This window comes from Syngnathus leptorhynchus, chromosome 11 (assembly GCF_054491065.1).
Source record: "Syngnathus leptorhynchus isolate UIUO chromosome 11, UIUO_Slep, whole genome shotgun sequence".
NCBI lineage: Eukaryota > Metazoa > Chordata > Actinopteri > Syngnathiformes > Syngnathidae > Syngnathus > Syngnathus leptorhynchus.
The window spans coordinates 2,113,447-2,137,028 of NC_141205.1; the positions used below are offsets into that span (position 1 = coordinate 2,113,447).

At 40.8% G+C, this 23,582-nt stretch overlaps 1 protein-coding gene across 4 annotated transcripts in view; it reads left to right on the plus strand.

The window, feature by feature from the left end:
• Positions 1-2,497: 2,497 nt before the first annotated feature.
• ephb2b (eph receptor B2b) overlaps positions 2,498-23,582 on the plus strand; it is a 93,127-nt gene continuing 72,042 nt past the window's right edge. For all 4 annotated transcript variants that reach the window (XM_085923595.1, XM_085923598.1, XM_085923597.1 and 1 more), the window contains exon 1: positions 2,498-2,647. In XM_085923595.1, the coding sequence (XP_085779721.1) occupies positions 2,596-2,647 (52 nt within the window). In that variant the 5' untranslated portion in view covers positions 2,498-2,595. The remainder of the gene's footprint in view (positions 2,648-23,582) is intronic.

Consider the following 23,582-nt stretch of genomic DNA (forward strand, 5'->3'; position numbering starts at 1 on the left):
TAAAGTTTATCAGTCCTGGTTAATGTCCCGGGATAAATGTAATTAGGAAAACAAATCTTTCAAATGACTTAGCATTTATTATTATTATTATTATTATTATTATTATTATTATTATTATTATTATTATTATTATTATTATTATAGCCCGCTACCCCCGTGGGGACAAGCGGTATAGAAAATGGATGGATTATTATTGAAATCACTTAAGGTATTATGATGAAAAAACATATTTCGAAATTAATCTTGTCCCATGTAGCCTATATGTATCAAATGATATAAAACAATTCTATTAATTACTACAAATGAATGTTTAATTCATCATAAGGATTACCTCGCTGCTGTCATTCAGTGCAATTTAAATTTGGACCATCTATTTTTTTGTGTACTTTAATTTTTGCAAAAGAGCTTGCATTGCGTTCCGCTACTTTCATTACCAGCATGACACTAGTGAATGCAGTCCAAAAGCAATATGTCGGTGGGCGACATTCGAAGCGCATTGTCATTTTTTTCCCCTGACATTTTTCGCTTCTCTTTTCGATGAGTTCCACATCCAGCTCGCTATGCTTTTTTTGCCTCCATCTGTGCCCTAATCGCCTGTACGCCATCCCGAGTCAAGCCAGTCAAGTGACATGGAATCAATAGAGTCCAACTCGAAGGGGGCAACGACATCATTGAGGTTCATTGAAAGCCAGAGAGTGCTTTTCCACAGCTTCCAGAAAATGTTTATTCTTATATAATATGAGAAATACTTGAATCATTGGGGCTTTTTCGTAGCAGTTGTTCGAAGGTGTTTTTCTGTTTTGTTTTCAGAATACATGGCTGGCCAAATCAATTACTCTTGTAGGCCTTGTTTGGACCATGAGCCGTAGCTTCCCAACCTTGTCTTATTGTGAAATGTCAATATTTAATTTAATTTAGGTATTTATACACTATATATATCTATGAGATGTATGTCCCTCTATTTTTTTCCCATTCTGTTAATTTGAATCATTTTTTTTCTACTTGAGTGAATTCATATGAAACCAAAGTGCTCTTTAATTAGAAGTGTAATTAAATTCCTAAAATTGAATCATCATGTATGCAATTATGTTCACTGATATTCTTTCAGTGTTGGAAAAACCATTACATTGCATCATCGTAAATAAAAACACAGTGAGGGCATCCCAGTTTTAATTATTTGGGATGATTAAGTGATGAACAAAGAGTGATTAAACTCATATTAATGAACAAGTTGGCAAGAGTGCTTGCTAACTTAGCTGCTAAAGTGCCCATGGCTTTCTCCTCCAAGGTTTAATGTACGACGTGAGTTCTGATCGGTCATGGGAAGCAAAATATTCACATTATGTTTTTGCTTTAAATCACTGACTTGAAACCATGCACATTAAAACACTGGTCAACATAAAACTTTGATCAGAGATGGCTTTGTATGTCCCTCAATGTATTTTTGATGTTGATTTAAGCATATATTTACTTTTTTCTAGCACTTTAGTTTTTTTTTACTTTTTTACTTTGTGCAATGAGAAAAATCCACCTGTTGCTTAACCTAAACAATGATTTATGAATATTAGAAAATATGTTAGACATTGTAGTTATTTCATTATTATGAAATTAATTATCATTGTTTTAATCCTATAAATTACTTCAAAAGAGGCAATACTTCATGGACTTGACCATATTTGGTGGTAAATTTATACAAACATGTATAAATCTTTAAAATTCATTTTGCTGTCCTTGAAGGCAACATAAAAACTACCAGAAAATGACACTCCTCGTGCAGTGTTCATACTGTGGCGGAAAATCATTATAATTACGAAGTATTAATCAACCAACAGACACACCTTGCATTTAATAGTTGTTTTATGAATATCCATCCATCCATCCACCCATTTTATGCATGGGTAAATATAAATTTAAAAGTTTTTTTAAGTTCTAAAACTTTTTGGTGATGTAGCTAAAAAAAAAAAAAAAAAAAAAGAAAAACTCACATTGCTCCAGCACCTGTCACCGCGCAGCTCCTGCAATGAACGCTCCGCAGAGTAGAAAAAAATCCGCACTAGACACCATGCTTGGCGTGTTTCCATCTTGAGTGGCGTGCAAGTTGGGGTATAAACTTTACCCAGTTTTTAAAAGCTCCCGCCTGGTGCCAAAACACAAAACTACTAGAAAGGTATAAAGTGGCGTGCAGAAGGACGGTCCTTCTCTCGTTGATTGACAGCTGGGTGACACCAACCTCACTTATAAGGGGGAGTCAGCTGTCCTTGTGATCAATCAGGTCATGGAAAATTAGAATATGCAATTAAATGTTATCATCATTCATCCCAACCATTACATCAAAATGGATAATTTTCCGTAATACGCACTGTATAAGATGTGGGTAGATCATTTGTGCGGGTATGTCACAAGGTATTCCCCCAATTTCTGTGTGCTTTTGGTCTCGCCCAAACTTGGTCCAGATTTGAGTCGCTTGTGTTTTGCTCTCCGAACGCGCTGTGCAGGAGGTGAAGGATCGCCGGTGCCCACTCCACGTCGGGCTGTCAATGGCTTTCTGGACCTATTGCATTTAATTGCCCGGGCCGTTTTTGAGTGACCACGACCATGGATATTCTATGGATATTATGGACCTTGCCGGTCGTAATAGCTGTTGAAGGTAAGCACGCGTTTTAAAGAGCATCCTCGTGCCGGCTGGCCGGCGGGTCGGTCGGCCGGCTTTTGACGCTGCAGGAGCTCCTCGGTGGCCCCATTGCACATGTGAAGAGAGATGAATATGAGACGAAATGCATTTGTTTTGTTTTCATTTTCTCCAGCCTTTTGTGAATAAATTGAGTATTTCTGTCGCAATTGTTATGCAGCGGACAGCAGCTGATGAGGATGAGGATGAAGATGATGATGGTGATGGCGGTAGTGACAATGATGATGATGATGATGATGGAGGGACATAAACATGCCCGAGCATCCTCCACTTTTAAAGACACAGATCGACTTTTTATTCCCTAAAAACGTGCAAAACACAAACACGCACACAAAACGTCCATGCCTCTTTTGTAACCTGCGCGGATAAGTAGTTTTGCAAGCTCTCGGGTTTTTGGATGCTGCTTCTGATGTTTAACAGTACATTTGAATGCTTTTTTGGAAATATTTTTATGATGCACAATTCCATTTACAGTTTGTTCGTATCATATGAGCTACAGGGGGTGGGAAGCGTCACAACCTGAAAAATATATTAGAACGCCAATTTACAGTTATGCTCCTACGTTTGCATACAGCTACGCTGGCAGAATTTGTAATATGTTTAAAAGAATTTGCCAAGTAATCAGCCATAACACGTTTATTTTATTTGAATTGGGATTCAAAGTGAACAATATATATTTTTTTGATTTGTTCATTCAATTGCAATAATTTTCCCCCAAATTTGGGAGCCTTTAACAAATCCTTCCATGGTGCATAAACTTAAAAGCAAATGCAAAAGAAGAAAAGTTACAGTCGTACTTTTGAATGAATGGTCAATTTTTCCCACTTTGGTGCGCAGTTATTTTTAAACAGTTTTTTTGTTTTTAAAGAATTTTATTATGTTTTATGCAGTCAGTCTCATATTCACACATGTATACTGAAGTCAAATCGCCAACAAATATTTGTTGCAAATGTAAAACATATGCGCGTCATGAAATGTGTGCTATAATTAATAAAATTCTGTTTATTTTATATGGATATTTAGTACTTTTTTATAGCCTACAACTCAATTTAAAGTACATACTAGTAATATGATTTGGAGCCACAGAGGTTGGAAAGTGTCACATTAATAATGGGAAGTTACGATAAAAAAAGAGTAAATAAAATAAATGTTCAAGCTTAGTCTCACACATTGGCATGCGCACCAGTGTTAAATCACTCACTGGATGGTTTTTGCCAATGTATGTGTGTCACAAAATTTGGCAAAATATATATGACAGCTGGCATAAATGGAAACGTTATTATTGCAATTTGCATTAAGGAATTTTTTACCCTGCTGTGCTGCTTAGCAGCAAGAGAACGCTTGTAAACATTGCAACAAAAACTTCTGTACCGATTTGGCGACATGGTGTCGCCTTTTTGCACTAAATGTCCAATTCGATTTGGTACCGCGCAGTGAGTGATGGACAGTGATCCTCCTCGCCAACGGTCCAATGAAGTGACAAAAGATGGCTTACGTATGAAAAATGAAGGGTTGAAAAAGAGGTCACTGGAGCTCTAATCCAAAAAAAGAAAGGAAAAAAAAATCCCGGCATGCAATGGGAAGTGAAACCTCCAGTGGATTGTTTAAACATTGTTATTGTTGACCTCTTTTGGGGTACTTTTTAATATTACTTAAAAAGTAGATTTGTTCACTATTTGTTGCTTGCCTGGCGGAACAATTAACACTGCTGGTCTGAAGTGAATCAAAACCGCCCTGTCTTGCAGTCAACATCACATTGTTTTGCATTGTAGTCATAGTTTCCTACCGCCCACTATGACGGCCAATGCCTTATATTAAATACAGTATAGGGTACACAACAAACTCCTGAATAACTAGTTTTGAAATAGTCTGCTTTTGAATAATATTTCTTAAAAGTGATTATAGGTCATTTTAGTATTGACACATGAAGTCAATGCACAATTTGTCTTGGCTGGCCACATAAAATGATGTGGCAGGCCATATCTGGCCCCTGGGCCTTAAGTCTGATACCTATGCAATAAAGTATTCATAGTCACATTCTTCATATAATTTTGTGCAGTTATCGAGAGGTATTACGATGAGGGGTGTTGCTTTAATTCACTTTAGGGAAACCGTTGACGTACCGGCTTTGATTTATTTGACGTCACCGAGACCACGTCGTGTCGCCGCCTCAATCATTCGCAATGTGGGACAGCTACAGATGGCTTACATTCGACCCTTCTCTTTCAGAGGCGTTTGATTCATCCCGGGGGATTGAGGTACAGCACTAAATTGTTGATTAGTGCTCATGTGAGAAGCCACGTCGAATTATTGGTTAACCCAGCAGGAAAGGAGCGGCCGTGTTTCAAGATTAATGGAGGTGGAACGACAGGCAAATAAGGCCAGCTTTGTCAAACATGTCCAGGAAAACACACGGAGGATTTATCCCTGCTTGGGTTTCGGGCCCGTTCATCATCATCAGCGTTTAGTTGACAGCCGTACTAACGACAACGCTCTTCGAATTATGTTGAGTTGGAATTCAGATTTATACATGCCCATAAAACCGCAATAGCGTGTGAAGTTAAAAGTGGGGTTGGGAATTCTCTAGGTGGAATCGCTCGTGTTTTCCAATTGGCCTTCTGTTGCGGTGCTGCAGACATTTTCTGGTTGGCTTGGTGTTGCCGTGATGCGACAGCAGTCTGCTAAAGGCCAGTATGCAAGTTCTTATTGGGATCAGTAGGTCTTCAGATTCAGCTCGCCCTCTTTGTTTTTCTTCGACGGAGCCAGAATGAAACCAAAAGCATTGACGACCAAATTTCAGTTGGTTGGGCCAACTTTTCCTATCTTTGTTAGAATAACATGAAGGAGGTCATTTTGATCTTACGCCAGCGATGTTTGTCTGGTCTCGATAGTTTGACGTGAGTCGAGCTGGAAGCGGCTTTAATTTGTGTCGTGTAGATCAAAGAGAGTAAAATACGACAATGCACAATTCGCATACCAAGGCATTAATTTGTGCTGGATTATATTCCTGGCGTTTCAACGCACGCTATGAAAATGACTCCTACCAAGTTGGTAAAGACTCTTTCATATGTAAATATTTTCTATTTTGAACCAGAATTGTGATGTAAGGATTGGATTTGTTAGTGTGACACGGAAGCATTTTGTTTTGAGTCCGGCTAACAAAAACCCAACGGGGGCGGGCTACAAGGAATGGGATTAGAAGAAGGTAAAAATGAGCGCCTATACACCATCCGGGGTTTTCCTCAGTGGGCCCAATGAGCAGATGCGGCGCAGTGGCGCACATGCCAACCACCACAGTAGGCTTTCACAAAGAATCTGTCTCTATTCAAAACCTAATCCATGCTGCTCAGTGCCTCGGTATTGTCACTTTGCATGCCCAATCTCAATTAGTGCTGCTACCAGTTGTTTTTTTCCCTTGAAGGAGGTGTGGTGTATTTCACAGGCGTTTATGGATACCTTTTTTTTTTTTTTTTTAGATCAAGGTTGAGTATAACTAATTACAGGTTTGCTGTTGCCAACGCTGCCCAAGATCACAGACTCCAGTTCACGGGCTTGTTTGTTGTACGCGGTAGACCTTTTGTTGGGTTCTCTCGGGCTCTGTAGTGCGTAATCAAAGCCGAGAAAGGAAAGGTAGGTGTGCTCCTTGAAGTCTTGCCAGAGAATTGCCATCCCGCAGGTTCCGTCCCACCAGGGTAGGATGCACTCTTTGGCATTGGTTCCGTGCCTTCAGCTGTCTGCTACCGACTGCTGCAGTCTGCACTACGCAGGCCAAGTCTTCAGGCGTTTGTATCTTGAACTGTTCCAATCCGCATTGATTTGCCCTCAAGAACTGGAGCTAAAATTACCGGTAAGCATACTGAAAGAATTAACGTCTGAAGGAACAAAATATTAGATTAAAGAATAATAATGTCTTCAAGTAGAGGTCAGGATAGTGGGCTGTTGTTTGGTTTGACGTCTTTATTACCAACAACATTCTAATTAATGAACGCAATGGTAGCCAAGACTGTGCTAAAAAGAAAAAAACACTTACTTTATGGCATTTTCCTTTTTCCTTTATGAGCAATAAAATCCGTTCCACATTGGATACTCCACAAACCACCATGATTTGTTCTTTTAAACACTCAAAATGTAATTGTCTTTTTTTAAATTTATTATTTCAACATTATGATGACGTTCAATAATGAGAATGCAATAATGGCTTCCTATTAAAAGCAAGTAGCTGCGAGCTACAAATCTCTATAAACCCATGATGGCATTAAAACACAACATTGTTACCGGACATGAAAATTAGCATAAATCAAATGCTAAAGGGTGCGTATTATTGTCGAGTTATTTTTTTTAATGGCGATTGCGTCCACCATTTTGAGTCTTCACAAGATTCAAGACTCAGTTGAGGTCCTATGATTGCCACTAAACATTGTTACCGGACATGAAAATTAGCATAAATCAAATGCTAAAGGCTGCGTATTATTGTCGAGTTATTTTTTTTTAATGGCGATTGCGTCCACCATTTTGAGTCTTCACCAGATTCAAGACTCAGTTGAGTTCCTATGATTGCCACGAAACAGAAACATGTTAAATGAGTCACATGGCAATCTATTTTAATGTATTTATAAGAAAAGGACCGCAAATATGTCTGCTTATAGTTTATAGCTGTGTATAGTTTTAATAATTCATTAAAAACAGGGTTCACCACGTTAACATTAAAGAGGCATTAAATCCATATCGGGCGCTTGGACTTGCAGTATAAATTTAGCCTAAGCGTATTCATGTTTCACTCATTTTAGCAGACACACTCTGCCAGCTTAATTTTCATTCAATGTTGAACACACATAGCAAATGTAGCACCCCCTTTCCACTTTTCATTTTTCATTAGCGCTCATAAATTAGGTCGTCTCAAGTAAAATCAGGCACGGGTTACCATTTCCCCCTTATAACCGAACCTCCCCGTCTCGGGGGTTTCAGGAAGAAGATGACCAAAATGGGTTCGTCGAGGTGAAAAATTTGTGGAGTCGATCTCAGAGGCCGATTGTGTGCTTTCGGCAAACCGAGTGTTCCAATTGTGGGTTCGTGACTAAAGCTGTAATGCTGTTATTGTGCTTGATACGCTGATTAAGTACTTGATTGGATACTCCCACGCATGAGATGCACCTACACTTGTAATGCAATTCAATTTGATGGTGTCATAAAGGTACTACTACCACTTTCAGTTTCCTATTCAGGTCATACTGGAGTGCGTCACATGGGGTGCTTCTGTCTTGTTGCAACACAATATGTCAATGTCAATCGAGTTCTTTAAGTGAATAAATCGAAATGGAAAAAGAGCTGTTGTGCTGCGCAAGCGTATCGCCTTACCGTTAACTCGCTTTTAATAATTTAAAATAAACAGTCTCTCACAGAAATGCGAATCTCAGAGGTCTGCAGACAGATACAGTACGACATATTAATTCCAGATTTTCATGTTGAATGATATTTTTGGACAAGCTGGTTTTCCAAGGGGGTTAGTCTCAGCGGCGTGGTGTTAAGTTTGCCTTGCACGTTTGACGCAGACGAAGCGACATATTCAAATAAACATATGAAGGAGAAATGTTCATTACCTCTGTGTAACCTCCTGAAATGTTCTCAAAGGCATCTGGATCTAGGCTATTCTTATAGCCAGCTTCGTTAGTGTATGCTAATGAGCGAGGTGCACTCTCTTTGCTGTGCCTTGTTTATTGGCTTGGCCCGATTCCTGTTGGGAATAGATATTATTGGGGCGATGATGTATTTTTCGTGGAACATAGTAAGCACTCACAATAGAAACAACATATCTTGGCCTAATTTTTTGTAATTTGCTGTCAGTGTTGTTTTTAAATTTATTATGCATCATGTGGCATGTTGGGTTTTTCCTGCCAAGTTTTCCATTACAAGCCAAACTAAATTTCGTTGTTACAAAATGAAGCTGGCTCCGGGGAATACATTTATAGGGGTAAAAAAAAAAAAAAAAAATCCTTCATCTTTGAAGGGCCCCTGAATAATGGCCAAAATGACTTGGATGGCTGCATAAGAAACCAAAATGGCGACTTCCAGCCTGTGTTCAAGCATGGCTTTTTGAGACATTTTTGAAGGTGTACACATTATAGATAACACTGAAAAGTTCATATTCCACCAAAATTCAACCAAACCAAAATTCATTCCATCAAGTGGGTGCGCAAAACCCAAGCATTTGGATCTAAATAAATTTTAAGTAGAGTACCAATAAATCTTGATCGAGATGATCTTATGCAATCACAACTGCTAAATTGAACTCTTAGGTGACATAATTGAATGAACGGATGAATAATAATAATAATAATAATAATAATAATAATAATAATCATTATTATTATTAAAAAAACATAGCACAACATATCTATAGTGGTCGTAAAATGGCCTTCTTCCCATGTCTTTTCGGGTATGCCTTCAACCTCAAACTTCTAAGTGAAACTGGCTTTAGGGGCTGGATTGTCAAAGAATACCCAGCACAAATTCTTCTTAGAAGGACCAAGTAAAATGGACAAAATGACCCCACAGTGGTCACGGGAAGAAGAAAACGGCAAATTTCCCATCTTGTCTTTTTGTGCTGCGGTTCTTGCAACATTTTTGCGGCCATATTCATGACAGACATGCTTCCTAAAGTTCATGCTGTGAAATGAACCTGCCTTCGGGGACTGAATTTTCCCCAAATCCCTAACAGTGTGGCTTGTCTCTTCCAAGCTGTAGAAAAACAGAGTGCGGGAAGCACAGAAGGGAGCAAATAGCCTGAGAGAGGTCAGACCTCGTTTTGGAGAGCCCCATCGGCACACACACACCCCAGGTACCGGGACGTCGGCTTTTATGCGCGCTCGGCGAACACAAACCCGGGGCGGATTAGCAGTCGGGGCTCTCAATGTCCCCGGGAGCGCAGCCCGTCGGGCCGAGACAAAGCCAGTCTGATTGCATGGTCATCTGCATGACAAAGAAAGAGTCTTTTTCTACCTGAAAACGCTGCCTCGGCACACACGGCGCTACGCGGCACATCCATCAGCGACTTTGGAGCCACGTGACAAGTCCCCTTTTGTTTTCACTCTATCTCTGCCCCTCTCTCCGGCCCATATGGTCTGTCCACTGTGACCCCTCCTTTACTGACCTTTCTCATTGGAAACTAATCTGCTGCATCATTGATTGGTCTCCGTTGGTAGTTAAAAGCTTGGTGTCATCATCCTTCTCCAAAACAAAGCCTAGTTGTGCTACCAGGGACGCACAATTTTCCATGTGTGCAATTTTAGTGATTGATCGTTATGTCACTTTTCTATTTTTATACTGCCTACGGTGGAAGTGCCATTATACAATCCGTTCTATGCACTTTGTATTTAGGTCGTATTTGTCAGAAATACCGAAATAGGGTGAACATCTTTCTTCAGTTTTTTCTTATTGTTGTAATCAAGTATAGAAAACATTGCTTTGTTAACTGCATACAAAGATGGTTATTAATACAGCAGATAATCTGTCACAATCCTATTTAAAGGGCATTTTGTCTTATTCATTCATCTGCTGGCTTTCTTGGTACAACTCGTGAGTCAACATTCAGTCGTGGGAATACAATTTGTATTTGCTTTCCGTTTTACATTTGTTCCATCTAAAATTAATCAGCAGTTTTACAAAGCACGGCTCAAACAACGTTTTGGAATGTCGATCTGTCCTTGAATGCAATTTTTAGTCGATTTTCCCACGCGACACAGCATATTTGGACTATTTCAAAGCGGGCCATAGTCGTAACTCTCGCAAGCCACGGCGAGCCTACTTATTTGTTGTCTGAGCTCGCACTACTTCAGAGCATAACATCTTTTCCTTGGAAATCCAAAACGATGAACTCAGCAAAGATTAAATCTCAGCGGCGACTAATAAATTGACGCCTCGCTGCTCTTATTGTTATTTCGTATTCAGCAAAAGATGACGGTGATGAATGCCCTATTTGGGCAGAGAAGGAGTCCAAGAATTTACATAAGCACTTATCCAGAGTGTGGCTTTTGTCAGTGCACTCACTCTCTCCAAACAAACCGTCTGTGTTAAGTTTATTCTCGTTTCCAAGTACGGTGAATGATTCCAACTGGAGTAAGCTCGTATAAATGGTACCCACGCTAATAGAGCTGGCAGAAATAACACCGCAGATCTATCCAGGAGGGTAACGAGCACAATGTTTGCAATCACACTGCAGTCGCGAAGTAATGCGGCTTTAGGAAGCTGAAATCAGGTGTACAATGAGGGGGGAAGGGGGGGAAAGGGGGCGAGCCTGGCTGTCTTCCCTACCATCCCCAGGCAGGCAGACAGACAGGCAGGCAGACAGGCAGGCAGGCAGGCAGGCAGGCAGGCAGACAGGCAGGCAGACAGGCAGGCAGACAGGCAGGCAGGCAGGCAGACAGGCAGGCAGACAGGCAGACAGGCAGGCAGACAGGCAGGCAGACAGGCAAGCAGGGCTTCTTTTCTTCATAAAATCACAATGGATCATTTCGAAGGGCAGCTGGAAAATCTATAGAAAATCTCTGGAGACCCGCTGCGCCTGTGAAATCAATAAAATATATCCAGCAGAGACTATTGAAAGGAGTGAATGTCGTACGATCAGGCCAAACATTTCAAATATTATTATTCATAGGCTTTGATTCCGAACACGTGGCCACGGGTGAGGTGTTTTTTTGTTACTGTTGTGCCACTTCATAGCACATCAATCTTTGTTTCTGATTGAGTTCAGTTCACCTTGTCTTCATGTAAAAATAATACAGAAATAAAATTAAGTCATAAATAGGCGTGGGCTGATGTTTGATTCTGACTTTATAGCCATGAGCAAAAATGAATTTTAAAATTTTGTTGAAATATTTGTGACAATATAAACATTATTTTTTTAACTGAGCACATCTGTTTTTAGATAAAATATAGAATAGACCTGTTGAACTGTTATGTCACAGGCTGCCCATATTAGCATTGTAATTGTTCATAATGACAAAGCAATGGCCACTAATTTAAAATCTGAAAAAGAATTTACTATACTTATTTTGCCTACCACATCATTGTGTAAAAGGGTACCAAGACAATTGAACATTATCTCGTGATGATTGTCTCACCTCCAGCCCACGTTGGTGCTTTTCTCAGCTTTGCTTTTAATTTCAAAACAAAACAGCATTTGTCGTTTGGCTGACCTTTCCATGCTGTCTCGATGCACCATTTTCATTTATGTCAAGCACTGTAATTTTTGCCTATCGCCCATGGAAATATTCTAACCGCTTTTATCACCACTGTTGCTACTATTTTATTCCCAGTCTGCACGGGGCTCTATTTCTACTCTCCCTAAATGTCAGTTTACGTAAGACAGCAGCCGTTGAATCAAGCCATTTGCATCCCGCCGAGCAAAATGCAACTTTGATACATGCAAGTCAAGCATCTGCCATTTGATTGATTTTTTTTTCTTATTATTTTTAATAGATCAGAGAGGAAAGATCACTCTTAAACCTCACAGCTGCGTATTCACTCAGGATAGTCTTTTAAAGCAGCATCCAAGGCTTGATTCCTTAAATGACTTTGATGGAACACGCTCTGATTTGGCCAGATTAAATGAAGACAAACTAAAAGCAAAAAGAGAAAAAAAGTGTTTATGGCTTGAAGGTCCTGAAATATCTAATATCATTTAATTGACCACACGCAAAACCAATATAAAACAATGATTTGAAAAATAGTTTATCAAAGCATTTTTGATTGTTCAGCCACTTGGTGGTGGATTATATTCCTAGCGTTTAGTTGAATTACGATGAGGTAAAAAGCTTTGCGGAAAATGTTCATTTTGATTCCATCAGGCCTTTTCTGACTTTTGACTGGAATGGAAGCAAAATGCCCAAACGTGTCGGAATGTGCTTTGGCGCTTCGTCATGGTCGACACTGTCAGTAGTCCTATGTGTTCCATTATTTAAAAAAAGAACACGTTTGTTGCCATAAGCCTACTTTCTGGAGATGCCAAGCGATCAAATCATTGGCTCACCTCCATCCATCCGTCCATTCCTCCACATGGCGGCTCGAGCGATTTACAGTCAAGATGAACACAGAGAAAAGGAGAGATTGCGAGTCTTTGCTTCAGACGGCCCTCAGGCGCCCTGACTCTTCCAGTTTTAACACAATGAAAAGGCTATATTTTGCCTCACTGAGAATGGAAAAGCTCTGGGTCGTTTTTACGCTTCGCTTTGACTTGTCTTGCCACGAGATCAGAGAAACGGCACATCGGACACAAACGGGGGATCCTTTGATCGCACTGCCTCCAGTAATGTGTCTTTTTTTTGGGGGGGGAATACAAATTTAGCTCCGAAATAATGTTGAGTGGTTTAGCTGTGCTCCGATTATAAACATGGATTAATCTCGGTTTTCAAGCATGCTCAAATTGCCCTGTTTTTATACACACTAACACACACTTGTGTCAACACCTGCAGGCTGTGCTTGTACGGGGTGTTTTTTTGTTTTTTTTTTACTCTTAGCTCTGTGGCACTAACATGGAAATCAGAGGCCCGGAAGCGGGATTAGTCTCGTTTAGCAGGTGTGAAGCACAAGTCGGGGTGGCTCAAATGACACAAATGTTCCTCAGTTGTTACTTTTATGCGAAACCACAACAATTGCTAAAAGCAGAATGAATTGGTGCACTAGTGGATAGCACGCCTGCTTCACATGTTTGAAGGTCTGGGTTCAAAATCTTGTTCTCCGTCTTTCTGTTTGAGAGTCCTTGTGGTACTTTGGTTTCCTCCTACATACCCCAAAATAAAATTCTGTTAATCGTCTGCAATTGAAAATCAATTCGTGGCGTTTCGCAGCAATTGAGACAAAATAAAGAGCAATGATGCTATTGAGAACTATTATAGCGTTAAATTAAATGACCAAGTAAAATTTTTCCTTATTTCTGAAAATGTGTCTGTGAATGAGATGTTCTGCTCTGTTACATAACAGCAGGGCAAATTTATATATGAACCACCCCCACTTGAATTTTTCCTGCCCAGTACAAGCCTACTTGCCAGCTAGATTGGCTGAAGATTCAGGATTGCCAAAAGATAAACAGACATGCATTATTGTTTTTTTTCAAAGGAGTTAACCTACAGCGTTTGCTTATGATAAGTGGAACAGAGCTTTTACAGGTAAATTTATTGTGACCTCCTCTAACTTTGGAATGTACATAGTGTTGCATCAAGTATGTCTGCCATGAATAACGGTCAAATACCAACACTTGGGAAGCAAAAAAAAATTCCAGCGAATCAAGTAAAATGTATTTATTTATTTACCCTAAATCACAAAACCTCTCAATATGAGCCATACTTTTTTGCAAGTAGTAATACACTTTTATTGAAATTATTGATGGTTAATTTGTTAATCAGTCAAGAAAATGAGTTGACTGACCATTCTTAATTGTTGTTGAGTACTTTGGCAAATGGGGGAACAAGTGGAGCTTCACAGCCCCAAAGGAAGTGTGCTAAACTCTCACTCATGCTGTTGTTGTTGCATCCACTCATGTAGCTGGAGGGCACTTCTCAAGCGCTCGCTCTCATCGCGCCATTTCAAAACATTTGCCGCCATCTTTATCTCCTTTGTCTTATCCTTCTGGGTACTTATTCTCTGACAAACAGAACCATTGGTTCCTTTTTCTTTTTTCCTTTCATTCAACGTCCAGCACCTGTCTCGCACCCACTCGTCAACACCACTCAAAAAAAAAAAAATGCTAATGTGAGAGCAGAACTGTCCCAACAATGCATCACTTTACGTAAATACATATGTTACCAGTCACTTCATCTTGGGATAAGGATGTCATTTAGTCGCAAGCTGTCCGGAATGACGCAAGTGTGCCAGCGATCATTTTTTATTTTATTCTTTTTTTCCAGACAGCACCAGATGTGCATGTTGAATAGTGTTGTTTTTTTCATGCACATGAATAGCAGTGTCAGACACTCCAAACAGGAAGACTTAAGTCTTCTTTACAAAGAGTGAAGAAGGGGTAACGACCGTTGGGTTCCATTTGATTGCCTTAATAGCATGTGTCCCAAATTGATCGCTGATGACGGGTCTTGAGAAAGTCGGTCCGAGAAGAGACTTTAAATATAAACGTGTGTTATGCCCGAGATATCTCGCCTCACACGTTCTTTTATGTCGACTGCGGCAGCACCTGTCTTTGTCTTGTCTTTTCCCTCAAAACCATCTTTTGTTTTCACCGCAGCTCTATTCAGGCAACGCCCCAGCTCCGCTATCCATATTTTCTATTTAATTGAGGCAGAACCCTTCTTCTGTTCACTGTTCATAAAAAGTGGCCAGAAAAGGCTGTTGCTTGACAGCTTTAGTGGAACAACACGTAAATCCTTTTACAGTATATTTACGCCTGACAAGCACTCTCCTCCCCAAAAGTATTGGCCAATTAGAAAACTTTTGGTTTTAATGAAAAACACGATACAATAGATCAACATTTCCTTATTTGATTTCAATTTCGCTGTAGATGGCTGGAATATTTTTTTTTGTCACCATACAAGCTTTTTATTGGATGGCACCGTTATATGGTAGAGCTGTAGCCTACTAAACAGTCCTGCTTCTTATTCCACTGGAATTCCCAATAGGACTGAGAACTACCTTGATGAGAACAATTATCTGGGTCACACAGAAGGACACAATGTTTACCCTGGAATGTGCCAGGAGTAGCTTGTACTTTTTCCAAGCTCTCCCGTGCTCGCTGCGCCTATGTCACGAAAGTCCAAACCCCAATCCTCTCCATTTGGCCCAATCCCAACCTTCCTCATCGGCCAGTTCCTCCCACTGCAGCCACAGTCCATATTCCGCTGCACACTCGGCCATCATAATCCAAAAACACGCTTCATGGGAGAAAGGATTTATGCATATAAAAAGCGGTTTTACGAGAGGTTTAATCGCAGCGATCATTGTCTCACTGGAGGACATCTTTAGCAAGCGCCGTGGTAACGGGGCGGCAAGGAAAGTCGAGGTTTGGGGATGTGCGGAGAGAGGGCGTGTGTGTGTGGTATTCCGCATGGCTGTCATTGCTCATGCCCTGGAGAAGGCGCAAGTTTGTGTCAGGCGTAAAGTATGGCTGGATTTAGCGAACAGGCATCCATTATACGGCGGCTTTGCAGTGATATCATTGACTTACCGCCGGCGCCATCAGATTTTACTCTGCACACATCTTGGCTAAAGACCGATAGGCCTGCAATTAAACTCCACCGAGAAAGATACTCCATTGCCCTCAGTCTGACTGCTGGTGGGAATCGAAATAAACCTAATCATTACCCTTTTGTGTCAGTCGTATTATTCCTGTTAATGTCTTTAGCTTTAATTTCAAGCTTTCATCGAGGTCAATTTGACCCAGTTAAAGGAAACGTACTAGAAAACACCTGGTATGAGCTAAAGCTGCGTTTTGACTTAAGAGCGTGTTTTTGGGATGGGAATTCAGCATGGACAATCTATAACCTCCCCGACACTCACGAGCAATTTATGTGCGCACATAACAGGACATCAATTAACCTCCCTTGACACTTAGCCTGGTCTCCACCATCTTGTTCATCTTTTTGACAGAGGTTTAAATCTTCAAGCTCCCAACCACCCCATGTGACCATCATTCCTGTCAAAACGCACATCATTTCATACACACTATGGTGATCCGTCAGCGAAGCATGAGTCATAAGTCCCCCCCCCACCCCCCCCCACCATTGTCCCTTCGCTCCAGAAAAGAATTGCATGTAGACCCTGTAGACTGGAATGACTGTGGGACTTTTTGCAAACAGTAATCACATATTTGCGTTGGAGCGCGGAATTCGGCACCGGCTGCCTTTTTCTTGTCAGCAGCACAATTTAACGTGCTGATTGCTCGGGCCTGGCTTGGCAGGATAGAGACCCGACACACACACTCGCACACATGGATCATTGGTGCAGCAACTGTAGGAAGGAACATTCCATCAATAGCTCAATAGGTCAACGTGTAATCTTTTTTGTCAACTGTGAACAGTGGATTATTTTAGACTAGAGGGATGTATGATGGCTTTCACTACACTTTGATTCCTTTTCATACACACGTCTACCCCTCGGCCCACACACATTGTTGTTATTATTTAAAAATCTGTTTTATGATGGTTATCACAGTTATAGCCAAGGGAATAGAGGGGATGATAGCCTGTGAAAGTTCTACAAGGGGGTCTGTGATTTTAAGGTTAACAATGAACTACTTTGCCTTGCATAAGAGCATAATTGGTATTAACTGCAGATTTCTGAGGCATTGCATGTATTCCGCGCTAGAAAATTAGAGATGATTCACTGAACCGTCCATGGTTTTCCTCAACCTGATTAGTAAAGAAAGAATCAAATGAGAATTGATGGACTAGTCGAAATATATCAATAAATTATAAAATGTATTGGAAAATTCAACGGCGCCCCACAAGGAAAGTGTCAAGTCTGTTCCGTCCTTTGCTGTGATTGGCCACAAGGTCAGTTTTGGGGTGTGGTTTAGCAAATGGTCAATCGCTTTGGTGAAATACAGCATTGGGATTCCCAAGTATTTTGGCAAATCCAGCATTGGGATTCCCAAGTATTTTGGCAAATCCAACTCTTGTTTGATTCATGAATTGATTTCCAAGTGCATCTCAATATTTACCTCTGGGGTGTCACTTGGATGTGTATGGCGCAACTTTCTGCTTGGTTTCATCTAAAATGTCAGTTTTCCCAGGAACTGGATAGTATTTTTCAAGGAACTATAGACGTTGGATGCTTTGCGTTGGCTCAGCTAGTTTGCCGGACTCAACTGTATCTATTTTATGCTTCCAACTATGCCGGAAGAGTTGAGGAAGGCTACTCTGGAAGAACTCGTGTCCCAACCCGCAAATCTATGAAATTCCAGATTCCATGTCACTCGTGGGAAATAGTTCAACAGTTTGCGTGTCTAGATAGCTGGCAACTGGACAACAGTGTGGCTATATCTCTTCCTAGCGTGTTACTGCTTTTCCTTTGTTCCCAATACACCACTCATCGTGTCAGTTCTGCTTAAGACAAAGAAGTCTGTCCTGGTTTTTCAGTTGCTGCTTCCATGTTGAACCATGAGCGTTGTCTGGGTCGTTTGGCTTATTGACTTGCATCACTCACCTCCTGGGCCAGAGAGCCATACTTTGTCTGACATGTTTATCATTCTCTGAAGGAAAGCAAATGTACCGATTCCGGCAATGATTGGGTCCACTAAAGGACACGCTACACTTCTAAGCCGAGAGCCGAGATTGTCTTGTTTTTCCTTTTTGTCTTACGGATTCCCGCTGCTCCTGGACGGGAGAGTCTGTCTGCAGCAGCTGTATTCAAGACCATGACGTTCCCAGAGAGCACATCATCGAGTCATTCTGCTCCACACAAACACAGACTCAACTAAAAATAACAAGGGTATCTTGGCTTGGCTAACCTCGCTTGTTATCTTTTGGACAATTCGGCTATTTATAATCATCTGCACTATTTTAGCAAAAGACCGCAGATCTTGAATTACTCGAACCGCAAATTTTGATCAAATTATAGCAATTTATGCATTGAAATCATGAAGCCCATTTTACATCCCATCACCTTTTGAGCAATAAAGCCACTGACGATTGTTGTAAAAAGAAATGTGATTGCTGTGCTCACTGTGGAACTGCAGGATCCAACCAGGCTTGTATAAAATAATTGCTCCATGATTCCTTTTTGTCTTTATGCCAAGAGAAAAACAAGCCTGTGTGCAAAAATAAATAAATAAATAAATAAATAAATAAATACATTAAAAAAAAGCAAGCCTCGACCCCACTCAGGACTGATTGCGGAACAAATATACGACCATACCAGTAAATAACAGGCATCATCGAGTGCTTTAACACAGCTTATTTGCCTTAATGGCATTCTTTATGCACTGGCATGATGTTTGATTATAGGGGCTTTGGTGCAGGCATGCCAAAGAGCCACTTCAGGTAAAAGCCGTAATGGAGCCAAGTGGCAAACAATGAAATGCTAACGGCGGCTAAATGCTACAGATTTTTCTCATTATAAGCACATTGTTCTGAAGCACTTGACAAACATGGGCCAGAGTGCAGTTATTTAGACCAGCAATGATGGTTAAACGATTGCGTTCTGTTACCACATAAGAATGCAAAATGTTAAATGGATAAACTGCATGTATGCACATGGCCAATGAAACCTGACATTCTGAGGTTTTTGCGGCTTTTCGAAAATATGCACTTGATTCCATTGACCTGATACAAAGGTGTTTTTTTTACGCATGTCCTAATTAGGGTCGCGGGGGAGCTAGAGTTCAGCAGAGTTTTTCTACACCCTGAACATGTTGCCATCCATTTACAGGTCGCATCTCAAGAAACAACTCATTAGTTGTTGATTTGGATTTTACGTCATAGAGCGGTTGCCATCCATTTTCAACAACCAATCTCTCCTTTACATATTTAGTCTAATATTGACTTCATCAAAAAAAAAACATTCACATTTTCTTTTACACTACAGAATGACTGCGTAGTTCCAATCAGTAGGATTTAGAGTTCCTTTCAAAGGCTTTTAAAGTGCTATTTTGGCTGTTGGCCATCTTCAAACACACTGATTGCAGACTATGATGAATCGCTATTCTCTCCGGGGGGCCTGCTCGGGATTCATACTCCTCTCCACAGTTTGGAAGGATGGTGATAGCTTCCTGCGTCAAGTGAAGTGGATTTTAGTAAAGTTGCACTTCAACTGTGTGTCACCTTTTTGGCTAGCAGACGATTTTAATGCCGCCAGAGCCGGGGATTTATTGGCCGACTTACATCCATCCTGTCCTTACGTTCCCAAGACTCTGTCACGTATCTATTGCAGATTATCTTGCGGAAGCTGAATAAATTAAGTGCCATGGAGTCTACTCGCTTCATAAAAAAGCCATTTCATCCGTGTTCTTATGCGAGTAGACAGAATGTGCATTAAGGTTCTCACTGTAAAAACAGAGACGGTTGTTAGATCAAATTGAAGGGTGCTATTTTAGGTGGTTTCACGCTGACAAGCTGCAGTTCATATTTATCCTCCGCTGAACCATATTTGAATACACACTTGACATTTGCTGCCAAGCCGAACAGATGAAAATGAATATGTATGTATATTTTTTCTACGATTGTCCTTCTTCAAGACGGACTGCAAATGCCCCGCGGTATCTTTGGGGCTGATGCGCAGCTGTTTTTAATATATTTTTAAGATATATTTTCACCATTAAACGTCTGCAATGCCGCAATCCAAAGGCTACGACTCACAATTGGGAAATTAAAATAAGCACCACGTCAAGTACAGACAGGAGTTCAAACAAATGGTCACAAGCGAAAGTGAAAATTGTCAAACGGTTTAGCTCATGAGTAAAAATCACAAACAAACTTAACCCTTGTCTAAAGGTCCTTCATTTCCATCCTTCCATCAATTTTCTATCATGCATGTCGTCATTAAGGTGGCTGGCTAGATTGCCTGATCTGATTTTGAACGAGTATACTGCAAATCATCCTATCACAAAGTACAACAGTAACAGTTTTAAGTCTTTATTATCTTATAAGAACCATCAATGACATTTGTTTTTTGCTTCGGCTGCATTTGAGGAGCCAGAGAAAGGCGTTAACGAGTTTGACGTATCGCCAAAAGCATATCGCTAGCTGAGATGTCTACTTGTCAACGGCTGAGCTGCACTGTGTTTGTTTATGGTGTAGGAGTGTGGCTAATATGTTTAGAGCAGGAACAAGATACACCTCTGCCATGATGAATGTCCCATACTGAGATAGGGTTCTTGATTTACGATGGACTACCATTTTTACGTCATGCGAAATCCTACCCAAGACTATTCCCCAAGATACCATAATAAATGCATATTTACACTCAATCTTAGTGTGACGTTTTTTTTTTCATTATTCAGCATTTCTCTGCTAATGAGGTGGTGGGCCATGGCCGAGTATCACAAGGGTTAAAGATTTGAAGGACAGCTCCTGAAAGCAGATGCAGTTCTCCACCAAAGAGAGATCAATATCTCCGCTCAAGGAGACTCCTGACATTCTCACCTGGCTTGACCCTCCACCTCGACCTCTTGATCCTCTATTAGCTGACTTGGTCTTCCTTCCATATCTGCAGAGGAATGAAAGGTACCGGAAGGTTAAGCTACGGCATCGACTCCAAGAGCCCGGTGGCAGAAAAGCGCAGTCTCCGGCTCAATAACACATTAGTAGAATGGCATCCAGAGCGGCGAGAAGGAAGTTATGATATCAGATTTCATTATTTGATAAGGAAAGCTCAAGACTCTCACAAGAAATGTGTTTTTAATGCTTGGGAGATAAAATGTGGTAAATGAACACTTGGCATCTTTGAAATCATTACTCGCTTGTCATTTTTGTCTTTTGTGCTTGATCTTTTACCCTGAATGTTCAGTGTTTATCAGTTATTAGACCATGTCCGACCAAATCTTTAGTGTGGATCCGTTCACCCGGGATATGAGAGAACACAGGCAATCAAAATGTGGACTTGAGTTGGAGTGGCTTGGTAACCTCTGGTACCTGGAGGTTTGCACATCTAGCCTCCCCTGTTATTGATAGCTAATACTCCATTCTGACTGAACGATAGTTGAATTTGATGGTTGAAATCAAATGCGGCCGACTGGCCACTTGCCATGTGTTTGAGGTTTGAAAATGAAGTGAGCTGAAATTGTCATGTAAGTAAGTAAAATTGCACGTTAGCTCTGTCAGAGGGTGTTAGGAGTGATGTTGGAAAGAGAGAGTGGGGTCCAAGTTGGTGTCTATAGACTGCTGGCGGGCTCATTTGCCTAATCTTGGGAACTAGAGTGGAAGCTGTGTATAATGAGGACTGAGGCTTGTCTGGGCTGCTTGATGCAGGCCAGGCCGGAGGGGAGGCCTCTCTGAAAGGCACGGCGGTATTAATCAAACAAAAGCCCGACCAAGAAGTTTATGAAGTGTGGGGCAGGGGCGGGGTGGGAGGTTTGGGCTATGGTCAGACGTAGCCAGTGGAATGGTCAATGGTCACATTTCGACCGCTTTGTGCAAACTCCAAAAAGACGAGGAAACATTGAGTGAATGAACAGAAGTGGGGGGATGTTTTCAAGTTTTCCGGAGGTTCCTCTTGAAAACTTTTTTTTTCGTAGTCCCTTTTGCAGTAACAGGAAACGTGCACAATTCCTCCAAGAATGTGAGTTTTGGGAGCATTGACAAGATGAGCATAGGAAACTGCCACCAGCATAAAACCTTTATGAACTGACTGCACGCAGGATTGTTATACATAACATTTTAAACAGACAGTCCAAGCTTAAAATAGTGCTCGGGAGACCTTTACCTTTGGTGGCGCCAAAACCACCCTACCACACACCAATTCAAATCTTACATCATACCTTAATGTGAACCAGTGACGCAAAACCACTTATTTCGAGCCTTGCAGTCATAAGTGTGTGTTACCTACTTGTTACATGTTGTGCTATTACTTTCTACCTTGATTGGTGTTAATGACCCCAATGTTCCTTTCCACAGTTAGTGACTTTTAACTTTACTGAATCACTAGTCAGTTCATTAAAAAGAGATTTGGTCTCCATTGCTTCATCATTCAGGTCATTATACAGCCCTGAGATACACATTCATTCTGTAATACGGTCACTCACTGAAGGGGTGATGCGTCACCCCGCATCACTTCGACGGAGGGTGACTCCACAAAAGGACATACATGACCCATTGTTATATCTTAAGAAATCGTTTTTGTGCAAATGGGGCTCGTTGGTGGAAGTGGAATGGGCCTCGTGGCACCACTCACAAACAGTGAGTTATAGATTTTTGGGGGGATTTGAGCCATCAAGTTGCTAGGCAACCAGCTCACCTTTCAATTTGCACCTTCTAAGTAATCAGTTGTGTGCGAGATATTCTGATGAAATGACTTTCAATAGATGTTTTTAAAAAGTAATGTATCCTCTAGATGAGCTGCACACTATCCTGTCTTGGCGTCATAGAAAACAGCGACATGCATCATCTCATGTGATTTACATCAACTAAGACTTGTATTTTCCTGGAAGTGTGTAGTTGAACTGCATTTTTTTCCTCAGCTTTGTGGCTGTCTCATTGCCCGAAGCGCTGCATCCTTGGTAGACATATCCTTAAAGAGCTCTGTTTATCTTTATTATTATATGCATTGGATACTAAACAATGTGCATATTCATTCAAAATAATGAGTCTAAAATCAGTTTAGGAATGTGCGGTTTTCTGCAAGAGTCGTGTAATTGGCCCTTGGTAAACATCTCCTTAAGGAGCTCTATTTTGCTGTATTCATAATGCTAATTGCTGTATTATTATGTTACTGTGTCATTATAGCAGTCTCGCTTCGAGACCTTTTGCACTAAACGAGGTGTGAGGACACACGACTTTCGCCGTGCCGCCGACACCGTTTCGTTAAATTTAAATCACACCAGAAATAATGTCCATTGAATTCAAGACTCAATAAAAATAGCAATGGAAGAAATGAATGAAGAAATTAATTTAAAAGATGGATTTTACATTAAAAAAATCTAAATCATTTGTATTTTTTGATCAACCCTGGGCACCAACGACGTTTCGTTGTCACGCCGAGCACGTGCACATCTGCTGCTGTTTAATTTAAAAAGAAAACACCACTTAGGCTTGTCCAAAGCAGCATTTGGAGGTGCATGAACACATGGCCCGTGTCATTTACACCCGTGACCGCCGTCAGCCTGATTGGCCAACAATACGGACATTATCCCGCGTAATCTGCCAGTAAATTAATTAGTATTCTAATTAACCGCTATTCCCCCTCTGCATCCCCTCAGGAGCTGACCACGTTGGCGTATTATTCAATGATCTGCTTCCTG